Source organism: Durio zibethinus, chromosome 18 (genome assembly GCF_047325235.1).
Source record: "Durio zibethinus cultivar Kanyao isolate XHJ-2024 chromosome 18, ASM4732523v1, whole genome shotgun sequence".
Lineage (NCBI taxonomy): Eukaryota > Viridiplantae > Streptophyta > Magnoliopsida > Malvales > Malvaceae > Durio > Durio zibethinus.
In genome coordinates this window covers 10,914,013-10,934,925 of record NC_143179.1, presented here as the reverse complement: position 1 = coordinate 10,934,925, position 20,913 = coordinate 10,914,013, and the positions used below count along the sequence as shown (strand labels likewise).

General features: G+C 32.5%; 3 protein-coding genes across 9 annotated transcripts; 1 reads left to right on the top strand and 2 right to left on the bottom strand.

The window, feature by feature from the left end:
• Window positions 1-1,546: 1,546 nt before the first annotated feature.
• LOC111299533 (cytochrome c1-2, heme protein, mitochondrial-like) lies at window positions 1,547-4,911 on the bottom strand. Of its 6 annotated transcripts, XR_016329844.1 has the most exons (9): window positions 4,772-4,907; window positions 4,191-4,279; window positions 3,718-3,926; window positions 3,126-3,405; window positions 2,972-3,043; window positions 2,425-2,541; window positions 2,244-2,309; window positions 1,927-2,160; window positions 1,547-1,665 (listed from the first exon to the last, which is right to left on the bottom strand). XR_016329844.1 is itself a non-coding variant. In XM_089747489.1 (8 exons), the coding sequence occupies exons 2-7, from the start codon at window positions 4,245-4,247 to the stop codon at window positions 2,291-2,293; spliced, it is 777 nt and encodes a 258-aa protein (XP_089603615.1). In that variant the 5' UTR covers window positions 4,248-4,279; window positions 4,772-4,911; the 3' UTR covers window positions 1,686-2,160; window positions 2,244-2,290. The 6 variants fall into 6 exon arrangements, 5 of the variants coding, with proteins under 5 accessions (XP_089603615.1, XP_022750490.2, XP_089603616.1 ...); XM_089747489.1 differs by lacking the exon at window positions 1,547-1,665 and having other exon boundaries at window positions 1,686-2,160; window positions 2,244-2,332; window positions 4,772-4,911; XM_022894755.2 differs by lacking the exon at window positions 1,547-1,665 and having other exon boundaries at window positions 1,686-2,160.
• Window positions 4,912-5,895: 984 nt separating this feature from the next.
• LOC111299532 (kelch repeat-containing protein At3g27220-like) lies at window positions 5,896-8,151 on the top strand. Of its 2 annotated transcripts, none has more exons than XM_022894753.2 (7): window positions 5,896-6,173; window positions 6,276-6,470; window positions 6,749-6,978; window positions 7,049-7,219; window positions 7,352-7,433; window positions 7,559-7,768; window positions 7,866-8,151. In XM_022894753.2, exons 1-7 carry the CDS (start codon window positions 5,934-5,936, stop codon window positions 8,028-8,030), a joined length of 1,293 nt encoding a protein of 430 aa, XP_022750488.2. In that variant the 5' UTR covers window positions 5,896-5,933; the 3' UTR covers window positions 8,031-8,151. The 2 variants fall into 2 exon arrangements, with proteins under 2 accessions (XP_022750488.2, XP_022750487.2); XM_022894752.2 differs by having other exon boundaries at window positions 5,899-6,173; window positions 7,328-7,433.
• Window positions 8,152-13,437: 5,286 nt separating this feature from the next.
• On the bottom strand, window positions 13,438-19,012 carry LOC111300493 (uncharacterized). The gene is made up of 4 exons (XM_022896124.2): window positions 18,562-19,012; window positions 16,154-16,429; window positions 15,649-15,786; window positions 13,438-15,239 (listed from the first exon to the last, which is right to left on the bottom strand). The coding sequence occupies exons 1-4, from the start codon at window positions 18,862-18,864 to the stop codon at window positions 13,662-13,664; spliced, it is 2,295 nt and encodes a 764-aa protein (XP_022751859.2). The 5' UTR covers window positions 18,865-19,012; the 3' UTR covers window positions 13,438-13,661.
• Window positions 19,013-20,913: the final 1,901 nt, after the last annotated feature.

The window sequence follows — 20,913 nt, the reverse complement described above, 5'->3', positions numbered from 1 at the left end:
TTAATAAAAGTATTTCCAAAAATATATATTTGTACAAAACAACTGCATTTAGAGTACCCCCGTTTTAGTGAATCAAAATTTCACAACAAATTCTCAGTATCAATCTTGTGTTGAATTCCTACATATATAATTGATCAAGGGTAAAAAAAAAATTTTAAAATTTACATTGATATGAATGACCTCTCCTCTAACAATTAATGTATATTACGAATTATCTTTGTATTTTTTTGGGTTTAAATTTTATTAGTAATTGAAAATGGCCTCCTTATATTCAACATCTGAAAATGGCAATTATCATGTGGACCTGGTGCTGGTAGTACCCTTATCACGTTTTGGGCTCGAATAGGCTATTGATAAGTCATTTGATGGTTATGCCCAATTTTCTAGGAATGAAATGCTGTAATTTGGAAATTAATGATAATGGTCAGAATCCTCCCTGCCGTTTTACTTGAGTTGATCTTGAAGCGAGTTGGGGTGATGGAATACTTGATGTTTAATTGTGTTTGTAAATCATGGAGATCAGTTGCTATTGCATTCAAGCAAGAACTCATGGCATCTCAAGACCCACTTGTTTTTCTCATGTCAACAAATGCTACCAAGTATTGCTACATAACTTCCACTAACATATTTGACAAAGGACTTTACAGGGCAGCAATGCCACACCTTCCATGGAATTAAGGTTTGGGATTCACTTATGGTATTACTTGGTCTGAAGAGACTCAGAGCTGACAAAAAAGAAAGCAAATATATATGGCTTGTTGATCCGTTTTACAAGGCATGAACTCAAATTTCCAAGGCCTGTTCTTTCTGGCTTCTTTGGCTAGTAAGTCTGATACAGATACTGTAGTTGTAGGCTTGATGCCTTTCCAGGTCGGACCCATTCTTACTGTTAGGTAGGACTGGAGATGTTAACTGCATTGTCTTTGAACATCTCGGGATTCTAGGATGATTACAGTGTGTATTCTGTTGGTCAATTGGCTGATGTTTTTGTGGATAGTTCTTTCAAAATTCCTGAAAAAAGTAGAGTTGGAACCTTCTTACATGTTCAAGAGTTGATGATGAAGATCGAACGTTCATTCTATTGCAAAACATGTTTGTGATTTTCAGATTTGAAGTCTCAATTTCAATATTGATCAGAGAAGAATAATCCTTACCCGTTTAAACCTAAAAGCCTGCTCCAATTTTTAAAAAAATTTGAATAAAAAATTAAAATCCATTATTTACACTTAAATATAATTGTTATATCTGATTAAATTTTAAATCGAGCCTTGAACAAAAATTAAAATTCAATTCTGATCTGAATAAAATATATATAATTAAAATATTATAATTAAATTTTATAAGTGAGTTTGAAATTTATTTTTTCAACTTGAATCGAACTTAAGAAAATTAAGATCTAAAATATCAAACTGAACAAGTACATAAATTATTAATACTAAACATGAATCAGACCTAAATCCTACCAAACCCATGAACACCTCAAGAGAGGAGATTTATTATTATTATTATTATTATTATTTTAAAGCTTTGAGATGAGGTATGAGATAAAAATAAAAGAACACCATCTCCCCTGCTCCATAGCCAGAACAAAAGAAAAAGAAAGCACTTTGCAATGCTTGATTTGCATAAATCCTAACCTTCAACCAATTACCAACGAATGATTCACTGTTTCACCAAAAGAAATATTTCAAATAAGAATGGACCGTTTTCATTTAACTGATTCCATTCACAGATATGAATGACAAACTTTAGTTGGCACTAAGAACAGTGATCAAGTTTCCAACCATAAGAAATAGCATTGAAAAAGAGATCTAACAAAACTTCAAGTCTCCAAGCAAAAATTAATGGGAAGTAACTTATTACTTCTCAACTTGAAAAAAAAAAAAAAAAAAAAAAAAAAAAAGATTAATCAGGTTACTCCATTACCATTTGAGAAAAGAACCATCAATTGGTCACGGCGGTTCCTAGACCATCCCAATAAGTAATTATTGCCGCATCAAATTCCTTAAAAAGCGCATTAGCATGAGAGAAACAGCAGGAACGCTAGTTGACAACATCAACGACCAGCCTGCGAGATTTGAAAACAGACCACTTCAAGCGCCGGTAGTAACCAGCTTGAAGTAATGCCAATGACAATACAAATATCCATTTAAAACCCATCTGCATTAGAAGACGGCAATATCAGAAATAAATTCATTAAAACAAGGTCTTTATATGAGACAATCATTTATAATAATACACACCAGCTTCCTTTCTTCCATTTCTGGTTCTGCTGCCCATGACAAAAATGTCACCACATCTTTCCCCATCTACACCATAACAATATGGAAGACTGAGCCATGTACCCCATAAAATATGCAAATACTTAGGTGGGTTCTCGAACTCATAGGCGATATGAATGAAAAAAAAAAAGTAGAAACCAACCTGAGCTTCAGTTGCAGGGGTGCCATCTTCATACTCCACAGCACCATCAATAAGCATTTTAGGCATGGCAATTGCTCCCCCGGGAAAGTAAGGGTTATAATGTAATCCCTCTCGAATCTACAAATTTGGGGAATGATGACTTTAGGTATTACTCTCAACCAAAAATATTCAGACGAGGCTAGATATTTATAGCATGCTATTAACAACAAGGTGTAACATATGTGTATTCAACAGAAAGAACTAAAGTCCAGGAAAAATCAATGCCTAAATTTAGAATTATAGCTGCAACAGAAAACCATAGCATTTTAAAAGTGCCATTTTCATAAGACAGAAATTCATTGAAAAGCAGCAGTTAACATGGACCAAATATGAAGAGCTATAAACTTCATTCCAAATTCAGACCACATTGTCTCTTCCCTTTTATCCTACCAATTGCCAAATATCTAAATATGATTGCCTATAGTATCTTTCTACAAAGATAGAGTTCCAAAATTGCACGTTTGTACAAAATGCCCTGTTATGCAAGACAGTATAAAGCAGAATTTACCGCAATACCAGCAGGAGGATCACGGTAACCAGTTAGAAGGGAAAACACATAATTCTGGCCATTATGACGAGCCTGAAAGAATAAAAAGTATGATATGTCAGGGATATATAACCAGTAACTTCCACAGTTATCTAAAAAGCAAGGCAGGAATTACTTTGGTCATGAGACTTAGATCTGGAGGATAAGCTCCTCCATTAGCAAACCTAGCTGCTTGTTCATTTGCATATGGCTGAGGAAAACGGTCACTGAGTTTACCAGGACGAGTAAACATCTCACCCTCATCATTAGGACCATCAACAACCTCAATCTCAGCTGCCATAGCCTTTGTCTCCTCTTCTGTATATGCAACACCCACCAAATCACGGTATGATATTAGAGACATAGAGTGGCAGGATGCACACACTTGCTGGTAAACCTGGTGACCACGACGAATCCTGATCATGCAAAATTAATCCAGCATCATGAACACTATGGTACCACATGCTTCACCTAGTATTACAATCATGGCGAAAGATTTTCAATAGATTCCTAGGGAAGAGATGCACCCTAGGTTTAGATAGATGCATCTTATTCTCCAATTGGAAGGCAAGACCGATATACGAGGTATTTCCTCGTGCAAAGAATAGGAAGCAATAGAAGTTAAATTTACTGGAATCATTAACATTCATGGTTGGATCACCTTTTAAAGTAAAATTTATTCAGTTTTGTGCAAATAACAAAACAGTAAGGAGAGGCCTAAAACTCACGAAGCATGGTCATATGAACTGAGGATGCCCCTGTGAGGCCAAGGATAATTGGGAAATTCTAAACCATGTTCAGCCTCATCAGCAGAAGCTATTGTTGCAAAACCTAGAAAACCTGAAATACCAGCTCCAAGGAGTGCAACTGTCCTCAAACCAGCAGATCCTGAATCCTCATTAAATTTCCTTGATGCAAACCATGATAAAGCTGGAACCTGTGCAAAAACGTGTAGCAAGCATTGGTAACCGGGAGAAAATTACTTTTAGACGAAATTTTATCTTCTTTTCAGTTGCAAACCATAAAGTTTACTCAATTGAATCCTATATAATCAGAGAAAAGGCACCCTTCTATAAACTTTTCATTATTATTCAGAGAAAATCCGGTAAGAACCATGTAGAATACAGAGGCGTCATATGCTCATTCCACAGGTAAATGTAACTGTAATATCAACACAGGGAAAAGGAGAAAAGAATCTTACAGCAGATTGAGACTGAAGTTTCCTTCTTAAAACCTGATGGATCAATCCTCCAGCCATTTCAGTTAATATTCCCGCAAAATCAGCAGAACCTGAATAAGAAAAACAATATAAATAAAATAACAAAAAACCAAGGACCAGATGAAATTAAACTAAGCAATCATATGATATATTCAACAACTCCAAAAAGGTTCCATTTTTTAGCCAAATGTTAATTAATCCTTCAAAAAGGGAAAAACTTTAGAGAGTTCAAACAAGTGGGCAATTCTAAAATCAAAAGACAAATGTGAAATACACCAACAAGAGTCAGGTTTTGGATATTTATCATTAAAAAAAAAAAACCAATTTAAAAAATAGCACAAAGAAGCCAACAAGGCTTAGCGTTAGCACAAAGAGAGAGAGAGAGAGAGAGAGAGAGAGAGAGAGAGAGAGAAACTTGAAGAACCCTAACAAAGTGTGATCCGGGGGCAGATCCAAGAACCATGAGAAAAAAAAAAAAAAAGGAAGAAAATAAAACCCAAAGATGAAAAAGATGGAAAGAGAGTGAACTGACTTGAGAATGAGATTGAAGGTTGATCAGAGACCCGAAGGCACCAAGAGGGAAAAACAGGAAGACAGCTGAAAAATGATAGGACGAAAAAATGTAAAGCGGTGAAAAAAACCAAAAGAGAAAACTGAGATTTGTCGCGTGTCCACCAACAGGCAGTAGTTTTCGCCTAGTGTTCCTATTTGCATCTTAGTTCTTCTTAATATATTTTAAAATTTTAATTTTTAATAAAATTACTTAAATATTCATTCATGAATCATCTTTTTATTTTTCACGTCTTATTTCAAAAATCTGTTTATAAAAAATTTAAAAAATTTTATAAAATGAATATCCTAAATCCTTTAAAAATTTTCGAAAATTTATTTTTAAAATTTATTAAAGATTTTCAAACTTCTATTTTCAAAAATTTTTTTGAAAATATTAGATTTTAAAAAATTTTTAAAAGTTTTCAAACATTTATTTTCTAAACTTTTAAGATCTTCTAAAAATTCATTCTAAAAAATTTCGAATCATAATTAAATATTTTAATATAAAATTTTACAAAATTAAATATAAAATCAAATAAAAAAATAAATGATTTATCTTTTATTTTAAGTTTTTTAATAGACATAATAATTTAAAATATGATATGATAATACGATACAAATATAACATTAATATAAAATATGAAAATGATATGATTTAAAATTTTAATAACAATTATATCTGATTTAATAAAATAAAAAAAATATTTGAATTTTAAATAAATTTGTATTTTAAGTTTACGATGTATTAAATAAAAAATTAAATGTTAATAATAATGAGAGGTGAGGAAAAAAAATTTGGGTGAAGGAAACATTCTTTCGCCAATTTTTAGAGTTAGGTCTTTGTCATTGTGTGAGGCCCAACCAGCCTAAAACCAAACACGGCCGTAAGAGAAAATGACCCAAGAAATAAAAAGGCCCGGCCCAGATTTTGCAGAGACAGCCCATTGCAATTGCCGACCGACCATGAAAACAGCAACCTAGGAATGCCCCTGGATTACCGTCCTGGGACAAGACATGAAAAACAGAAGTGAACTACAAAGGCCGATAAAAACCATTGGCGCCCAACTTTTTAGCACTTCGAATTTTTTGTTGTCCCAATTCTTCAAACTCTCTTTTTCTTTGTAATAAAATGAAAATGAGGATCAGCAACACTCTTGCGAACCTGCAAAAGAAATGGCAAAAAATCTACATCACCACCATCAACATCAAAGCAAGAATAACACTGGCACAAAACTTGTATTGATTGTGTCTTTTGCCTGTCTTTTGGGTTTGGCTTGCATTGTAAATCTTTTGTGGGCATCTTCTTTTTCTTTTTCCTCTTCATATCTTAGATTTGCATCCACTTGGGTGTCTCAAAAACCTCGTATCTTTGTCTTGCCAAGGGCTGAAGAAGATCCCAACACTACTGACAAGGTTTTGTGTTCTGTCTTTCCAACTTTTTGTTGCTTAATTGTTTTTTGTGTTAAAAAAATGGATAAACTGTTAACTGCATTGATTTAATATCTCTATTTGTAGATAGGAGATGTGATTCTGAAAAGAAAGAAGGGAAGTCCATCTGAGAGATTCCTATCGGCAACATTTGCGGATTTACCAGCACCAGAGTTGCCATGGGAACAGATGCCGTCAGCACCGGTGCCACGTCTTGATGGATCAGCAATACAGATTAAGAATCTTTTCTATGTTCTTTCAGGATATGGCACCCTCGACCATGTAAGATTATCGTCGCAGTACTTGCATATGTCTCTAGCATTTTCGGATATTTGAGTCCAATGCAGAATCTGTTTGCCCCCAAATATCGAATGCTTCCATATTTTGAATCTTTTAATAGTTTGGTTTTTGGTCTTTTGAGTCTTAAGCATTGTCTGCTCAACATTTACTTTGTGAGGATGAATAGTTGCTTAGAACGAATGGTTGAATATCAATGCTGTTGATCTGATTTCGAGTCACTGGTTTTGATTTTCCTATGTTGATGTGTTGGGGTCGTGCAGGTGCATTCTCATGTTGATGTGTTTAATTTCACCGATAATACATGGTGTGCGAGGTTTGATACGCCAAAAGACATGGCAAACTCACATCTAGGGGTGGCAAGTGATGGGAGATACATATATGTGGTCTCAGGTCAATATGGCCCCCAATGTAGGAGCCCGACTGCTCGTACTTTTGTTCTGGATACTCAGACAAGGAAATGGCGTAGCATGCCTCCTTTACCAGCCCCCAGGCATGTGATTCTGACCCTTATTTACATGAACCACACCACACTACATGATTCTCAGCATTGAAAATTTCAGGTATGCTCCAGCAACTCAGTTATGGAGGGGCAGACTCCATGTGATGGGGGGCAGCAAGGAAAACCGCCACACGCCAGGATTGGAGCACTGGAGCATAGCAGTAAAAGATGGCAAAGCATTGGAGAAAGAGTGGCGGACTGAGATCCCAATTCCTCGTGGAGGACCGCATAGGTTTCACTACCTCCAGGATTCTGTTTAGCCACTCCCCTCCCCTCCCCCCCCCCCCCCCCCACCTTCCTTTTTAACATGATCTAATTCTGCAAGTAAACATTTTAACAGGGCTTGTGTCGTGGTCAATGACAGACTGTTTGTAATTGGTGGTCAAGAGGGAGATTTTATGGCAAAACCTGGATCACCTATCTTCAAATGTTCACGCAGGCATGAGGTATATTATACTAGGATCAGATGTTGCACTCAGATGTCACTTTGCAAGCCATGATGATAATTATTTAGACATGTATTTTTAACCTATCATACCAGGATAAGTTTGATAACCATTCTTTGTTTTAGGTGGTCTACGGTGATGTTTACATGCTAGATGCTGAAATGAAGAAATGGGAAGTCTTACCTCCATTGCCAAAACCCAACTCCCACATAGAATGTTCTTGGGTAGTTGTCAACAATTCAATCATAATTACAGGAGGTACAACAGAAAAGCACCCAGTGAGCAAAAGGATGATCCTGGTTGGGGAGGTTTTCCAGTTTCATTTAGATTCACTGGTATGTGCTTTATCAGATCAGAAAATTCCTAGTTGTTTTTTTAAGGCAAATGCCATGATGCAAGCAACTGAACATGATATAAAACTGCTCATTGCAGACATGGTCAGTGATTGGAAAGCTTCCTTACCGTGTGAAGACCACCCTGGCTGGTTTCTGGGATGGATATTTGTATTTTACATCAGGACAGCGAGACAGAGGACCAGATAATCCACAGCCAAGGAAGGTCATTGGAGAGATGTGGAGAACCAAATTGAATTTCTGATTAAATTATTTTTTCTAGCTTAGCCATGTTTTTAACATTATTATATTATGGCTCTTTCCCTCTATGGGAATACAACAAATCTTAGGTCAAGTATTTCAATTCAATTCTTTTTTCCTTTAAATTTTGGTTTATGGTAATTAGACAATTCATTATCAGAAATTTTATTTGTGACTCTCTAGTTCAAGAATGAAAATAACTTGAATTTTACTATTAAATTCAGCTAGTAATGATCATTTTATTAACGTTACATACAAATAATCCATAAACCAACCTCAACCATTGTTAGTGCAAGGCTGTCTCCAGCCTTATGGCGGGTAAAAACCTAAAATCACATGGTAGGATGTCAATTAATAGCAAAATTTAAAAGTTTTTCTAACATTTGTGTTCCGATATTGAATGCTTATATTTGAGGGAGTGCAGTTATTTCTATTTATATGGTGAGTGTGCCGAGCCTATGAAGCTTTAGTGCTCAACGACCCAATTAAAAAGTGATAAGTTAGTATTTTCATATGACACCAATTGATCAGCTAATATGATTGAGCTTATGTGAAATTCAAAACTTCAAATTGATTTGACACATCAAATCAGATCAAATTGATAAAATTATCTTTATTTAATTGATGATTCATTTTATGGGGTAAAATATCTATTTTGTCCCTTACCACAAAATGTCCCTACCAATCATCATTTTCATCATGTTTCTATGCTGATTTTGGCTTGAATCTGCGAATTGTTCTTGCCATTTTACTCCAAATTAAATGAAAAAGGTTGGATTTTATCAAGTTAAAAAATATACTATAACACTCCAGCCTAAAATAATAATTGAATTAAACTATTACTAAAACTTATTAAATTAATTAAGAGGTTAATTACTAAAGAAAAAGTAGTTGAGATATTTCACTAGAGAAAAACCTAGTTATTATGAAACAAAAAAGAAAATAGAAGTTTTTCTTCCCATCTACCTTAGGGTTAAAGAGCACGAAAAATCAAGAACAAGATCCAAAATCGAAGACTATAATCGAGTTAATCTCTTAATGGTGAGTATATGCCATCTTTTTATTTAAAAAAATACAATGTTTGTTGCTATTATTTAGAGTTGAAGTTTTGAGAGAAAAATCAAGAAAAATTATGAAATCTTTCATTAATCTTCATGATCAGTTTGGGTAAATTATTGGGTTTTATTTACTTCATGTTAATAAGATTTAATAATGATTATTAAGTGAATTTTAAAGGCTGAAAGTAGAGATTTGAATTTTTAAAAGTTAAAATATAAATTTTATATTTTGATAAGATGTTGTTATCTATAATAATGAATTAAAATAATATTTATATCAAGAGAGTAAATATTGTTATGGCTATTATATATCGTTGAATCTATTTTCTAATGAAATAAATAAAAGTTAAATCCAAGTTTTTTATGAAAAGTTATCTAATGTTTACTTAAGAAAGTATATGCTACATGGCATTAGCATTAGTAATGAATTACAAAATTTATCTTAAATTTTATACATTAGCCATACATGTTTGAAAAGGTTATTAAGTTTACTTTCCAACGAAACAAACAGAATTGAATTTGGTTTTTTCTATGAATAAATATGTAATTTGTATTAGAAAATATACATGTTTTCTGATAGTAGTATATAATTTGAATTGCAAAAATTATTATAATTAATCTACAATGAATAATATAATTGGCCGTATATGGTTAGAAAGCTTATCAAGTCTAATTTCTTATGCACTAAAAATATCTTAATTTTGAGTTGTATATATTGAGATCTGCTCATTTTAGTGAAAATAACATAATGGTCTCAAAAAGAGTTGATTAATTTATGATATGTTGAAATAATCTTAAAAATGTCATTAATTATTTTAAGGAAAAAAGTAAGTTGTGAAATCGAAATGAGGTAAGTTGAATCTCATACACTTTACTTGTTTTTGAACTTATGTATATATGTATGTTTCTAAACAAGTAAATGTTTTATTTTTTTATTTTAGATATATGAAAATAGGATCAAGCATATGATTATTTTGTATTTTTGCTATATAAATAATGGATCATACTTATAAATGAAATGAAAAAATAATTTATATTTAAGAAACGATTTTATGATAACTACGTTTTTACATCCCTAGAAAGTGAGATCATTAACACAAAAATTAATTTTACTATCCTACCTAACAGATAATAGTACTTAGCATAGATATGGTAATATGGCCCTACAAATAGGTTATAGTAATTAGCGTAAGACCCTAACTAGCAGGTTATAATAGTTAGCAATGATCATGAGAATGAAATTGTCAATACGATCAATATCATAAGTAATAACAGTGAGCGTAGCTAACAATAAATGAATGATAATGATGATTTTATGATAATAATGATTTTATGATAATAATGATTTATGATAATTTTAAAGATTGATCCATAATTTGGATGGAATATGTATTTGACCGTGATTTATGATTTATAATTGATGAATTAACATATTTTAATATTGATTTATGATCTACGAAATGTTTGACATAATGGTAATTTTTGAAATATTTTGACATTATGATTTGATGAATGTTTTAAATGATTTATATGATATATATAAAAATGATGTTTGATCTGGTAAGTTATATGAACCTATATTTGTTGAGCTATGGTTTAATCATTCTCTTTTTACTTTTTCTTTATAAATGATTAAAATAATAAGTTTACTTCGTCGTGAGAGAAGCTAGAGGAATAAATTGGAGAGATTACTTGGGCTTTGGAGACATTATTAGCTAGTGAGATATTATGAAATAGTTTTATATTTTTATTAGTTTAAATTTGGATATATAAAGATTTATCATTAGTTGAATTAAATATATAAATTTTACTTAACAGATTATTATTGAAAAATTTTAGAATGATTAAGAAAAAAAATTTCGTATTATTTGAAAATTTTACTTCAAAATAATATAATCATGTTGTATCTTGATCTAAGGGCATCGTGACATATATTTACAGTGACATATACTTACAGGGAATAACATGAAACTAGTTACCAACATTTAGAAAAGGAATGGTGAAATTCAAAAAGACCTCAATCCAATTAGGTACCATTCATGAGAATCACATTAACCAACATACCATAAATGAAATGAATTCCAAAACTACGGATAGTAATGGATAATAAATAAACGGATATTTGCCATTATCTTATCCGTTTATGTCTATTCAAATAGTTATAAAACGGATAATTAACTAATTTAAATAAAAGATTTATCATTCACATGGATTCAGAGCAATATGAATAATATCTCTTAGATATCCAATATTTAAATTCATTTAAGTTTTAATAAATAGTAATTGATATCTGAATTCATATTCAATGTCATTATCCGTTTACATATGTAAAATATAAAAAATTTATATTTGTAGAAAGTTTCAGATTTTAAAAAATAATTTTTATTTATTATTAATTAAGAGTAATTTTAAATTTTAAATTAAATTTTTGTTAATTTTAAATTTTGACAGAAAATTAAAATAAATGAATATTTTAATGAATTCAGATATTTAAACAGATTTAAATTTAGATAATGATATTAAATTTAAATAAATTAAAATTCAAATATTTAAAAAAATCAAATATCTACTCAGTTGACATTCCTACCAAAACTTGGTCTGAGTTTGGGTCTTCATTCTTCATTCCAGAAAACTGGCGCTTTCAACTGCCAATAATTTCAGTTCATTTTCATCGATTTCTTCGGTCTCTTTGCTTTCATCTGATCAAAGCTCCAAACTTTCTATTCAAAATAAAAACTTTTAGTCTTCACTTGAAATTTCAAACCCTCTTCACAATGCCTCATTAAGATACCCATGGTATTTTTATTATATTAAGTTTTATTTTTTTTCATCACAAGAGAATGTAAAAAAACCTTTAAGGTTTGAATCTGAATTTTAATTCAATTAATTTTTTTTTGTCGTTATAAAAAGAATTTCGTTAATAGATTATCATAATTTACGAATTTTTTGTTGCTTTTCTTTTCTTCTTATTAAATTTCTTTGCTGATTTTGATATTTATATGACACACAAGATCCATTATAATATATAAATTGATATTTAAATTTCAATTTGTGAAATAAATAAAATAATAAAATTTTCGAATTAAAACAAATAATATCGTATAAATTAAATATGAATCTATAATTTGTCATTTATGAAATTTGTGTTTTTAGCTTTACCATTGGGGTTCAATTCAACTCCAACTCAAAGTCTGGATTTTTAATCCAAACGTGTCAAGGAAACCAAAACAAATAATGTAAAAACAGCATTCAGGTACTGCAGCTCAATCATGTTATTGATCCCAATAGAAATCAACGACAATTCTCTCTCTTTTTCTTCATCTCTTCATTACCTTGTTTGGAATGTTTTTCAAGTTATTTCCATGGAAGAAGGATCAGAAGATTGTTTAATTCTCTTTACTTACAGCTTGAACAGGACAACGACAGCAACATCAGATGACAACATTGTCGACAAAACAACTGATCAGAATCCAAACAACTTTCATATCCCATTCGAATTCCGAATCCTGAAGTGTCTTGATTCGGACAATGGCGACAATGAAGTACTAGAAGAGTTTTATGATAAAAAGGATTGGCGTTTCTCTCAGTTGATCTCCAATGAAGGTTGCCAATTCATAGTTGACCAGCTTAAGCTATCTGGAATCTGCTCTCTCTGCATTGATCAGATATTGGAAGAAGCCATCTCTGAAGCAAAGCTGGCTCTGTCTCAGCACAGCCAAGAGTTGTTAAGTTTATGTATTTACAAGTACGTGAGGTGGGAAGCAGCCATTGATGAGATGGAGCCAAGGGAGGAGGTTAATGAACAAGTTCCAGCAACTAAAGAATCCATTGAGGGTTTGAAGAACGCAGATGGGGTTTCTGGTTCTTTGGAAACGTGCGTGATTTGCTATGAAAATCTTTGGCATGAAACAACAATGGATGTCACAGGCTTGCCTTGCTGTCATCTGTTCCATAGAAACTGCATTGCGGAGTGGTTGAATAGGGGTCATCTCTGCCCTTTGTGCCTCTATGAAATGCCCACTTCCACATGAATTACTCTCTTAATCCCTTCGATTTCGTAGTCTTATTTCTTTTGTTCATGATCAAACTCTTAACATTTATACTATTAAATAGAGCTCAAAACTTTTACACTCTTTTGTTATTTGAAATTAGTATTAATTCTTTTATCAACAAATGATTAATTCAATCAATTAAAACTCATTTTCTTCAACGAAAAAATTTAAAATTTAAATCTTCTCGATAATCATTTATTGAAATCACTTTAAATGTACAATCTACAAATACTTATTTTAGATTATTAAATATGACATATTTTAAATAATTTATTTATCTCAAATTTTTTTTTTAAAAAAAAATAGTACTAATTTTTTACATAGATTTTGCTTGTTTCCTCACTTTCGATCCCAAACTTAATAAAACGAAAAAAGTTGTGCTAAAATGACAGCCAGTGTAAAAAAAAATTCCAATCTTATCAGAACCCCCTGAATATGGGTTGGATTGCCAACCCTACTAATATAATTTTGTCAATGAATTAGGGTTCAATTAGCCATGTTTTTAAACTTGTTCTAAAGTTGGAATTAAGCATTTACAACACTACAACTCATCTCTATTCGATCTTTCCGGCTACCAAAAATAGCCTCCCCAGTTACAAGCTTAATTCCTCTCACCCATAATTCAGCCATTTCAAACCCACCTTCACACACAAAATGAACCTCTTTGTTCTTAGTAGTGACCACTCGAAATACCCCAGGTTCGTTAGCATCACCATTGCTGCACCTATACCTCTCAAAGGCTGGACTTGGCCCCGATGCTGCCTCTCGGCATATCACGTTTCGTCTATTTGACTTTCCCCACTGCAGGACTCCGGCAGTCCCTACCATTTTCACATCTTTTGCGTGTGAATTTCCCTTTCCTCCCTTGGTATGCTTCATCAAACGGGCACCGCCAAGAACGAGCTTGCGAGCAAGCTCATCTAGAATCACACGTTCTGCGTTATTTTTTAAGCCAGCAGTTATCCTAGCAAGAGAGAGTGCAGTTTCTCCTTTAGCATTCTTAAAAGCACAATTTGCCCCATGTGAGATTAAGAGCTCACACATGGAACCATGACCTTCCCTAGCTGCTAACATAAGTGGAGTGCAGCCATCTCCATCAGGGACATTTACATCATAGCCCCTGCTTGTTAACAAGGTAACAGCACCCAAGTCTCCATGACGCGCTGCACAATGCAAAGCATAGAAGCCTCCAGCATTGCGATTGCCTCTTTCCAGTGCAAATTCAAGCATCACCTTCTCAAACAGCCCACGGTTCTGGTTCAGTTCAGACAACATAATTGCAGTCTCACCAGATTTGTTTAACAGCTTAACATCAGCTCCGGCATAAACCAGCAAGCGGAATGCTTCAACATAACCCTTTAAGGCAGCAACCATGACTGCTGAGAAACCGTTATCATCCTGATAATCAAGATTAACTTCTGCACTTCCAATCAGAGCTTTTAGAGCCTCAACATCACCAGCTTGAACAACAAACATTAACGGAGAGAAAACTGAAACGTTGCTTGACTTGGGAATCTTTCCAACCTTGATTACATCTAGCACTGCTTGCTGAAAACCAAGGGCCCAACGGTTTGATCCAGCAATTGAACTAGCAGACTGACCGGAGAGGTTAACTAAGCCAAAGTCAGCATCAGCCCTGGTCAACACTCTTAGACATTCGTCATGCTTGTATTTTCCACAGATCATCAAAGCTGTGTCACCAGAATCTGTCTTGGAGTTTAGATCACAACCAGAATCAATGAGGGATTGAAGGGTTGCTGACAAGCCAAGACGAGCAGCCATGTGTATTGGACGGAACTCAGTTTTCATGGTTTTAACTGGGCATTCTACATTTGCACCACAGTTCAAGAGCACTTTGACAGCTCCTGCATTGCCACAAAGGATTGCATGGTGGAGGAGGGTCCGTCCGTAGTGAGGTGTCTCAAGGGAGAAGTACTGAAGGAGCATCAGCAAGATGGCACCACTATCTTCAAAATATTCTACAGCACACCAACTGATGGCATAGGGTTCAGCCAGTCCTGCACCCACTCGAAACTCTTCACCTGTTGTCGTGTCCCATGACCATGCTCCCAGACTTACTTTAATATCAGTTGGGGTCCCAGCCTGTTTTATGATTTTGGATGAACAAGATAATGGTCCAAAGTGGCTCACAAGGCAAGAAACAAATAATAACAGAAAAGGATTGCTCAATGCGTGTTATTCTTTAATGCAACTCTTTAAACTCTCTTGTCAATTTATCTGGGGAAAAAATAACACTATCTTGCTAATATCAACTGTTCTTAAGGGAAATAAAGTACCACAAAGGTTGACCAGATCCAGATGTGATGCAACTATTATTTGAATATGCGTGTAATTTAGATGCTAGTCATTAAAAGCCTTCTAATTCCAAACATCAGAAAAACATTAAGTGGCATGAACCCACTTAAACATTTAGTGGCTATTGTAGAAGCATTTACTTCAGAGTTTTGGAAAATTGCGTGTCATACATAACACTAAAAGATTAAAAAATCACCTGTAGAAGCAGGCGAACAACAGAGACCTGCCTACTAACAACAGCAGCAACAAGTGCCGTGCAGTCAACGTTTGTGTGCAAAGAAGGTTTAGATGACCGGAGCAGCTGCCTATGACTTGCACTTGCATCAACACCATACTGTTATTGAGCAGGGAAGCGATTAGATTATCATATAAAATCTTATGTAAAGAACAAGTATACAAAATTATATCAAGAGATTAATAAAACGTCCTGGTCCTGGAGGATCAATTGAATAACAGCAGTAGGACATTGTTGGCTAAATCAGCAATAAGGGCAACAATGCTAATCACCCAACTTACTATGAGGCCCAACAGTCATGCAGGCTGCAGGCTAATAGCAGCTAAAAGCCAGAATTACATGCCATGGTAATGGTTAAAACTGTTGAATTGCCCCATTGTGTTTTATTAATGAGTTTTAGAGCTTTACTGATGTAAATTGCTGCTAAGTAGTGGACATCATTCAGTGGGTAGTATGATGGTTTTACCTTCATTAGGGTTTCCACCACTTCCACAAACCCCCTGCAGCATGCTGTGACGAGAGCATGAACAGCAACATGTGGTCGAATTAAATCAGAGCCCATGAGCAGTTTTGCAAACCTTGCTTGCCCATGGCAGCTTGCCTCCAGAAGAGCTTCCTCACAAGCTGGCTGAGAAGCTCCAGCTTTAAGCAAGATTTCCAGAATCTCAAGGTGACCCTCCCTCACTGCTACGGTCGTTGCAAAGCCCTTGAAGAGTTTCTGATTCACATCAGCTCCTATGCTCTGTCATTTGAAAATGTAAAAACTTTTACTGCATGATACAAAGGGTTTTTGTTTTCTTTTTAATAGTTTCAGTTGGGGTAAAAGGAATTTAAACTGGAGACTTCTTTTGGAACCAATTTTACCATCACCCTAAAACACAACACAATAACATATTCATAAACTTTCTGTTCTTTCTCCCCTTTGCTTAAAATCTTACAGAGGTCACTAAGAAGAAAATATTACCACTAGCACAGTAAGTATTTTGGATTCTTCATAAAAAAAATATCACAGCCACAAACAGACAAAAATAGGGAACAACACTGATTCATAGACAGAGAAGCATGGAACGTTCTTCAAGAAATGAATGAAGATTTCAATCAAAAAGGGGATGGGGGATGCACCATGTACATGTACTGTTTTGTACTTCAAACTCAAGCCAATGGCCAGTGACAACTCAGAGTGGGGCTTCCAGAGCATATTTCTCTTTAATAAATGTGTTAGGCAACAAAACTATTGCCCTTATTTTTGAAAGCTATAAGCCTATAACATAAATTTCCCTATGTATATAGAAAGAAATAAAAAATTTCAAATAACATTACAAAAGAAGACCAGAAATTATAATTGTCTTTCTGAACAAGAAAATCTACATTGGATTTACTTCAGAAAACAAAAACTACTTTAATGAAGTAAATACAGGAAAAGGACAAATGAAATACCACACATATAATTGAACATTAAATATCTTGGACTGTATTATACTCTTATACTACATACTCCTATTTTCCCTTTAATCAACAAAAGAAAGGCATGAGCAGCAAAACAAACCAGCAACACATCACTCAGGACCATATCGGAAAAAATTGGTCTGGGACAAGCAATACTCACGCAGTCGGTCCTACAATCAACATTCTTTTACAAAACTTTTCAGTCCAGATAAAACATTGTCTAGTTTAGGAAAATCACTAAGTTTTGTTAAAGCAACCAAAATGATTTACTACCCTACTTAGGAGCTCTTAAAACTAAAAGTTCAGTGATACCCTTAAGAGGCTGGAGCCCAAATCTCAGCACCTGTAAACCCTTCTCTTATATCACACTATAGCCTTCTTTGTAAAAAAAATTAAAGATTAGCAGCTCCCCAGAAAAGAAAAATCCTAGCCATACAGCCATAAACAATCAGGTAGACACATTCATTACAAACATTTCTCTGTTTCATCAATATTATTCATAAATAAATACGAAAAGCATCGGCAACCCATACATTTATACGTTACAGGAAGAAAAACAGGAAATTTCATGTTTCACAGGGATACACAAACCAAGCATTCATATCAAGGAATAGTCTAAACTGCCCAGAACAGGAGTCTTGGTAGAGATTCAGGGCAAAATATATTACTACACTGAATTAAATTAGCTTACTTAACTCTGTATGAATTTTTATTTCAATTATTCTTTGGTAATTTCGTAATTAAGTATTGTAAATTGGGGGGAACAGAGCAGGGTAAAAGCAGTTAAGCGAGCAAGACACGTTGAATCGTTCAAGATTATGTCCGAGGAACATGTTAGATGTAACCGTAGGTTCCTTAAAAAGCGAAATGATATAATTCTATCAACAAAACTCAGTAATTAATCAGCGGAAATTATGAGAAATATTTAATTAGCTTAAAATTTGAATACTTTTAGAGTCGGTTGAAATTTGAATTTGAAAAACATGTTTCCAAGTGAGAATATCTTATCCTCTGCGACTTTTTTCTCAGTAGCCAAACAGAGTATTACAGAGAGTGGCTGTGAAAAGCTTCAAAATCATCAAAACAGTTAAAACCTTTGATTTTTACTAAATTTTCAATAATGTGGTTAAAAATAGAGACTTGAAAAGCAGTGACCTGACTCTCTTGGCCTAAAACATTGATTTTCGGTAACAAGTTATTGATTTCCAAAACATTAAAAACTCAGGAAAAAAATCAATTAACCACGGAAATGATTCTTAAAACGCTTTAGAATCACAACCAAAACGACAACGGAAATAAGACCGTTAAAAAATCTGAAATTTCAAGTAAAAAGACAAAAAAATCAACCTTGATCATCAAAACGAAGAAAAATCACTGTAAAACGCAACGTGAATAAAAGAGTTTGAACCACAAAACGAAAGTTATTACCAGTAGTTTCTTTACGAGAGCGACATTTCCAACATGAACAGCGAGGAAAAGAGCCGTGACGTCAGTTTTAAACTCTTCATACTCGATGCGGACGTCATTCGCTGATTCTTCTCTCAAAACGACTTCGGTCTTTCTCGTTTTCAAGCGAACGGCACCGACGAAGTTAACGTCGACAAACGGATCGGCGATGCATTCGAGAGCGGACCTCAGATCGCCGGATAACGAAGCTTCGAGCAACCGCTGAGAAACTTCAGCCTCGTAGTCGATGGGCACCACCTGTCTACTGCAGGAAAACACCGTCATTGTCTACACGTGGCGCCTTTCTTTAGGGTAGCACCGAAATGTAGATGTAACTTCAGCTGAGAGATGGCATGCGAGGATACGCGAGGCTCGAGAGACGAGCTCGAGGATTTTTTTTTAAAAAAAAGATATCTTGAAAGAAGTGAGCGCCAGAGAAGGAAGAGTGGAACATGGCTTATTTATTCGAAAAGTTTTTCACTTTGTTACCGCGGTTAAATCAAATAGTAAAAATGAGAGACTGTTACCGTGGAGAGAATATCGCGTAATAATCGTGCGCTTGACACGCAATAAATTTGATATCTGAACCGTCCGATCTACTGTTAATTATGAATTATTTGTTTTCCGACGCACGGGATTTGTTTTTTTTTTTATGAAATTATTTTAATTAATTAAATTTAATATGACAATATTATATTTTTTAATTAAAATTATATGCTGTTATTGTATTTACTTCAATTTGAAATCAAAATATAATAAATTTTTTATACAAAATTTCATTTAAAATTTGAAAGCATATTTTGTTTTTTTTTTTTTAATAAATTATATATTAGGTTTGGTAACTTAGAATTAAAAGAAGAAATTTGGGTTTTAATGTAAAATGTGTAATAAAGCAAGTAAAAATATAACATTAATTCATGATCAGATAATCACTCATTTTAAAATAAATTATTTTAATTTTTATAAATTCATCAATCAAATAAAAATATTAAAAGAATTTATTTTCTAAAAAATATATGTTAAAATTAATTTTAAAAATTTGTTTTTATATGTTAAAATCTAATAATTTGATTACAATCAATCCATCTATATTTATCTTTGTCAATTAAACATTAAATAATAAAATTAAAAGATTTTATGAGCAAGCACATTTATTTCATACTTGTACATACCATTTTTTTCTTTAATATGCACATATATTTTAATTGTATTTAAGGCTAGATTATAAATAAAAAATATTAAATAATATAAAAATCAAATCAATACTACATAATAATTTAATGTAGGATAAAATTTATCTAAATAAGATAATAAAATTAATAAAATTTTTATAAAAAGTATATAGTTATTAATTTAATGACAACATAGTTTTCAAATTTTATAAACTTTTACTCGAATGTCAAATAATTGATAGATAATAAATTTTTATAACATGTTTTTTATATGAATTAATTAATTGGAAGTAACACAAATTATTTTCTCGTGAAATAAAAAATAAATATTTCATTTAATTTTGTATTATAATATTAAAAAGATAATATATAAAATTAAAATTCAATCTATTGATAATAATTTAAATTTGAAAATTTGTTAGTATTAATTATTAAATGATAATGCATTAAAGTAAACTCCTATTTTTATGTAGTGTCAATGTTGAGTGTTAAAAATTAAGAATGGAATTTAATTTTGAGTAATTTAAGATAAATAATAATGTAAAATTAAATTTTAATTACAACTTGAATTGTAACTTATTTATAAAAAGCAAAAATATTAGCTATTTATAAGAAAATTATTGTAATATTAAATTCATTGTATAAATTATTCAGATAAATCGATTCTTAACTCTTAATATCTTGAAATGATTAAATCCTCACTTAATTTTATTATCTTTACTACTCAATTTTACTTCAATGAATGTCAACACATTTCTCAAATTCAAAAGACACCATCTAATTTAGTTAGAGGTAATTGATGAAGAATGTACATTATATGATTAATGTGAACTTCAACTTCGTATTGAATTTTCAAAAGAAATAAACAAGCAAATCAATAAGCATAATAATCATTCCATATAATAATATTTAAGAAATCAAACATCTTTATTAAAATATAAACTAAAAATTAAATCTAAAGATAAAATAAAAGCAAGCTATTTTATATTGTTTATGCAATGTTTAGATTAATTTTTAAGGCATATCAACATATTTGTATATTATACTAATATTGTTCTAAAAACTATAAGCAAATTAGTTTTTTTTTTGGTTAAAAAATGAATTTTAATATTAAAAAACAATAAAAAAAATTACACTTTGAAATAAAGAGGAATAAAACAAA

Coding starts and splice junctions, on each gene's coding strand:
- LOC111299533 (XM_022894755.2), bottom strand. CDS start 4,247: ATGGCTGGAGGATTGATCCATCAGGTTTTAAGAAGGAAACTTCAGTCT. Junction 3,406..3,717: donor AGTTCATATGACCATGCTTC/GTGAGTTTTAGG, acceptor TTGCATGATCAG/GATTCGTCGTGGTCACCAGG. Junction 2,161..2,243: donor AAATGGAAGAAAGGAAGCTG/GTGTGTATTATT, acceptor CTTCTAATGCAG/ATGGGTTTTAAATGGATATT.
- LOC111299532 (XM_022894752.2), top strand. CDS start 5,934: ATGGCAAAAAATCTACATCACCACCATCAACATCAAAGCAAGAATAAC. Junction 6,174..6,275: donor ATCCCAACACTACTGACAAG/GTTTTGTGTTCT, acceptor CTCTATTTGTAG/ATAGGAGATGTGATTCTGAA. Junction 7,769..7,865: donor AGTTTCATTTAGATTCACTG/GTATGTGCTTTA, acceptor TGCTCATTGCAG/ACATGGTCAGTGATTGGAAA.
- LOC111300493 (XM_022896124.2), bottom strand. CDS start 18,864: ATGACGGTGTTTTCCTGCAGTAGACAGGTGGTGCCCATCGACTACGAG. Junction 16,430..18,561: donor CTCTCGTAAAGAAACTACTG/GTAATAACTTTC, acceptor TTCAAATGACAG/AGCATAGGAGCTGATGTGAA. Junction 15,240..15,648: donor TTGTTCGCCTGCTTCTACAG/GTGATTTTTTAA, acceptor ATCATAAAACAG/GCTGGGACCCCAACTGATAT.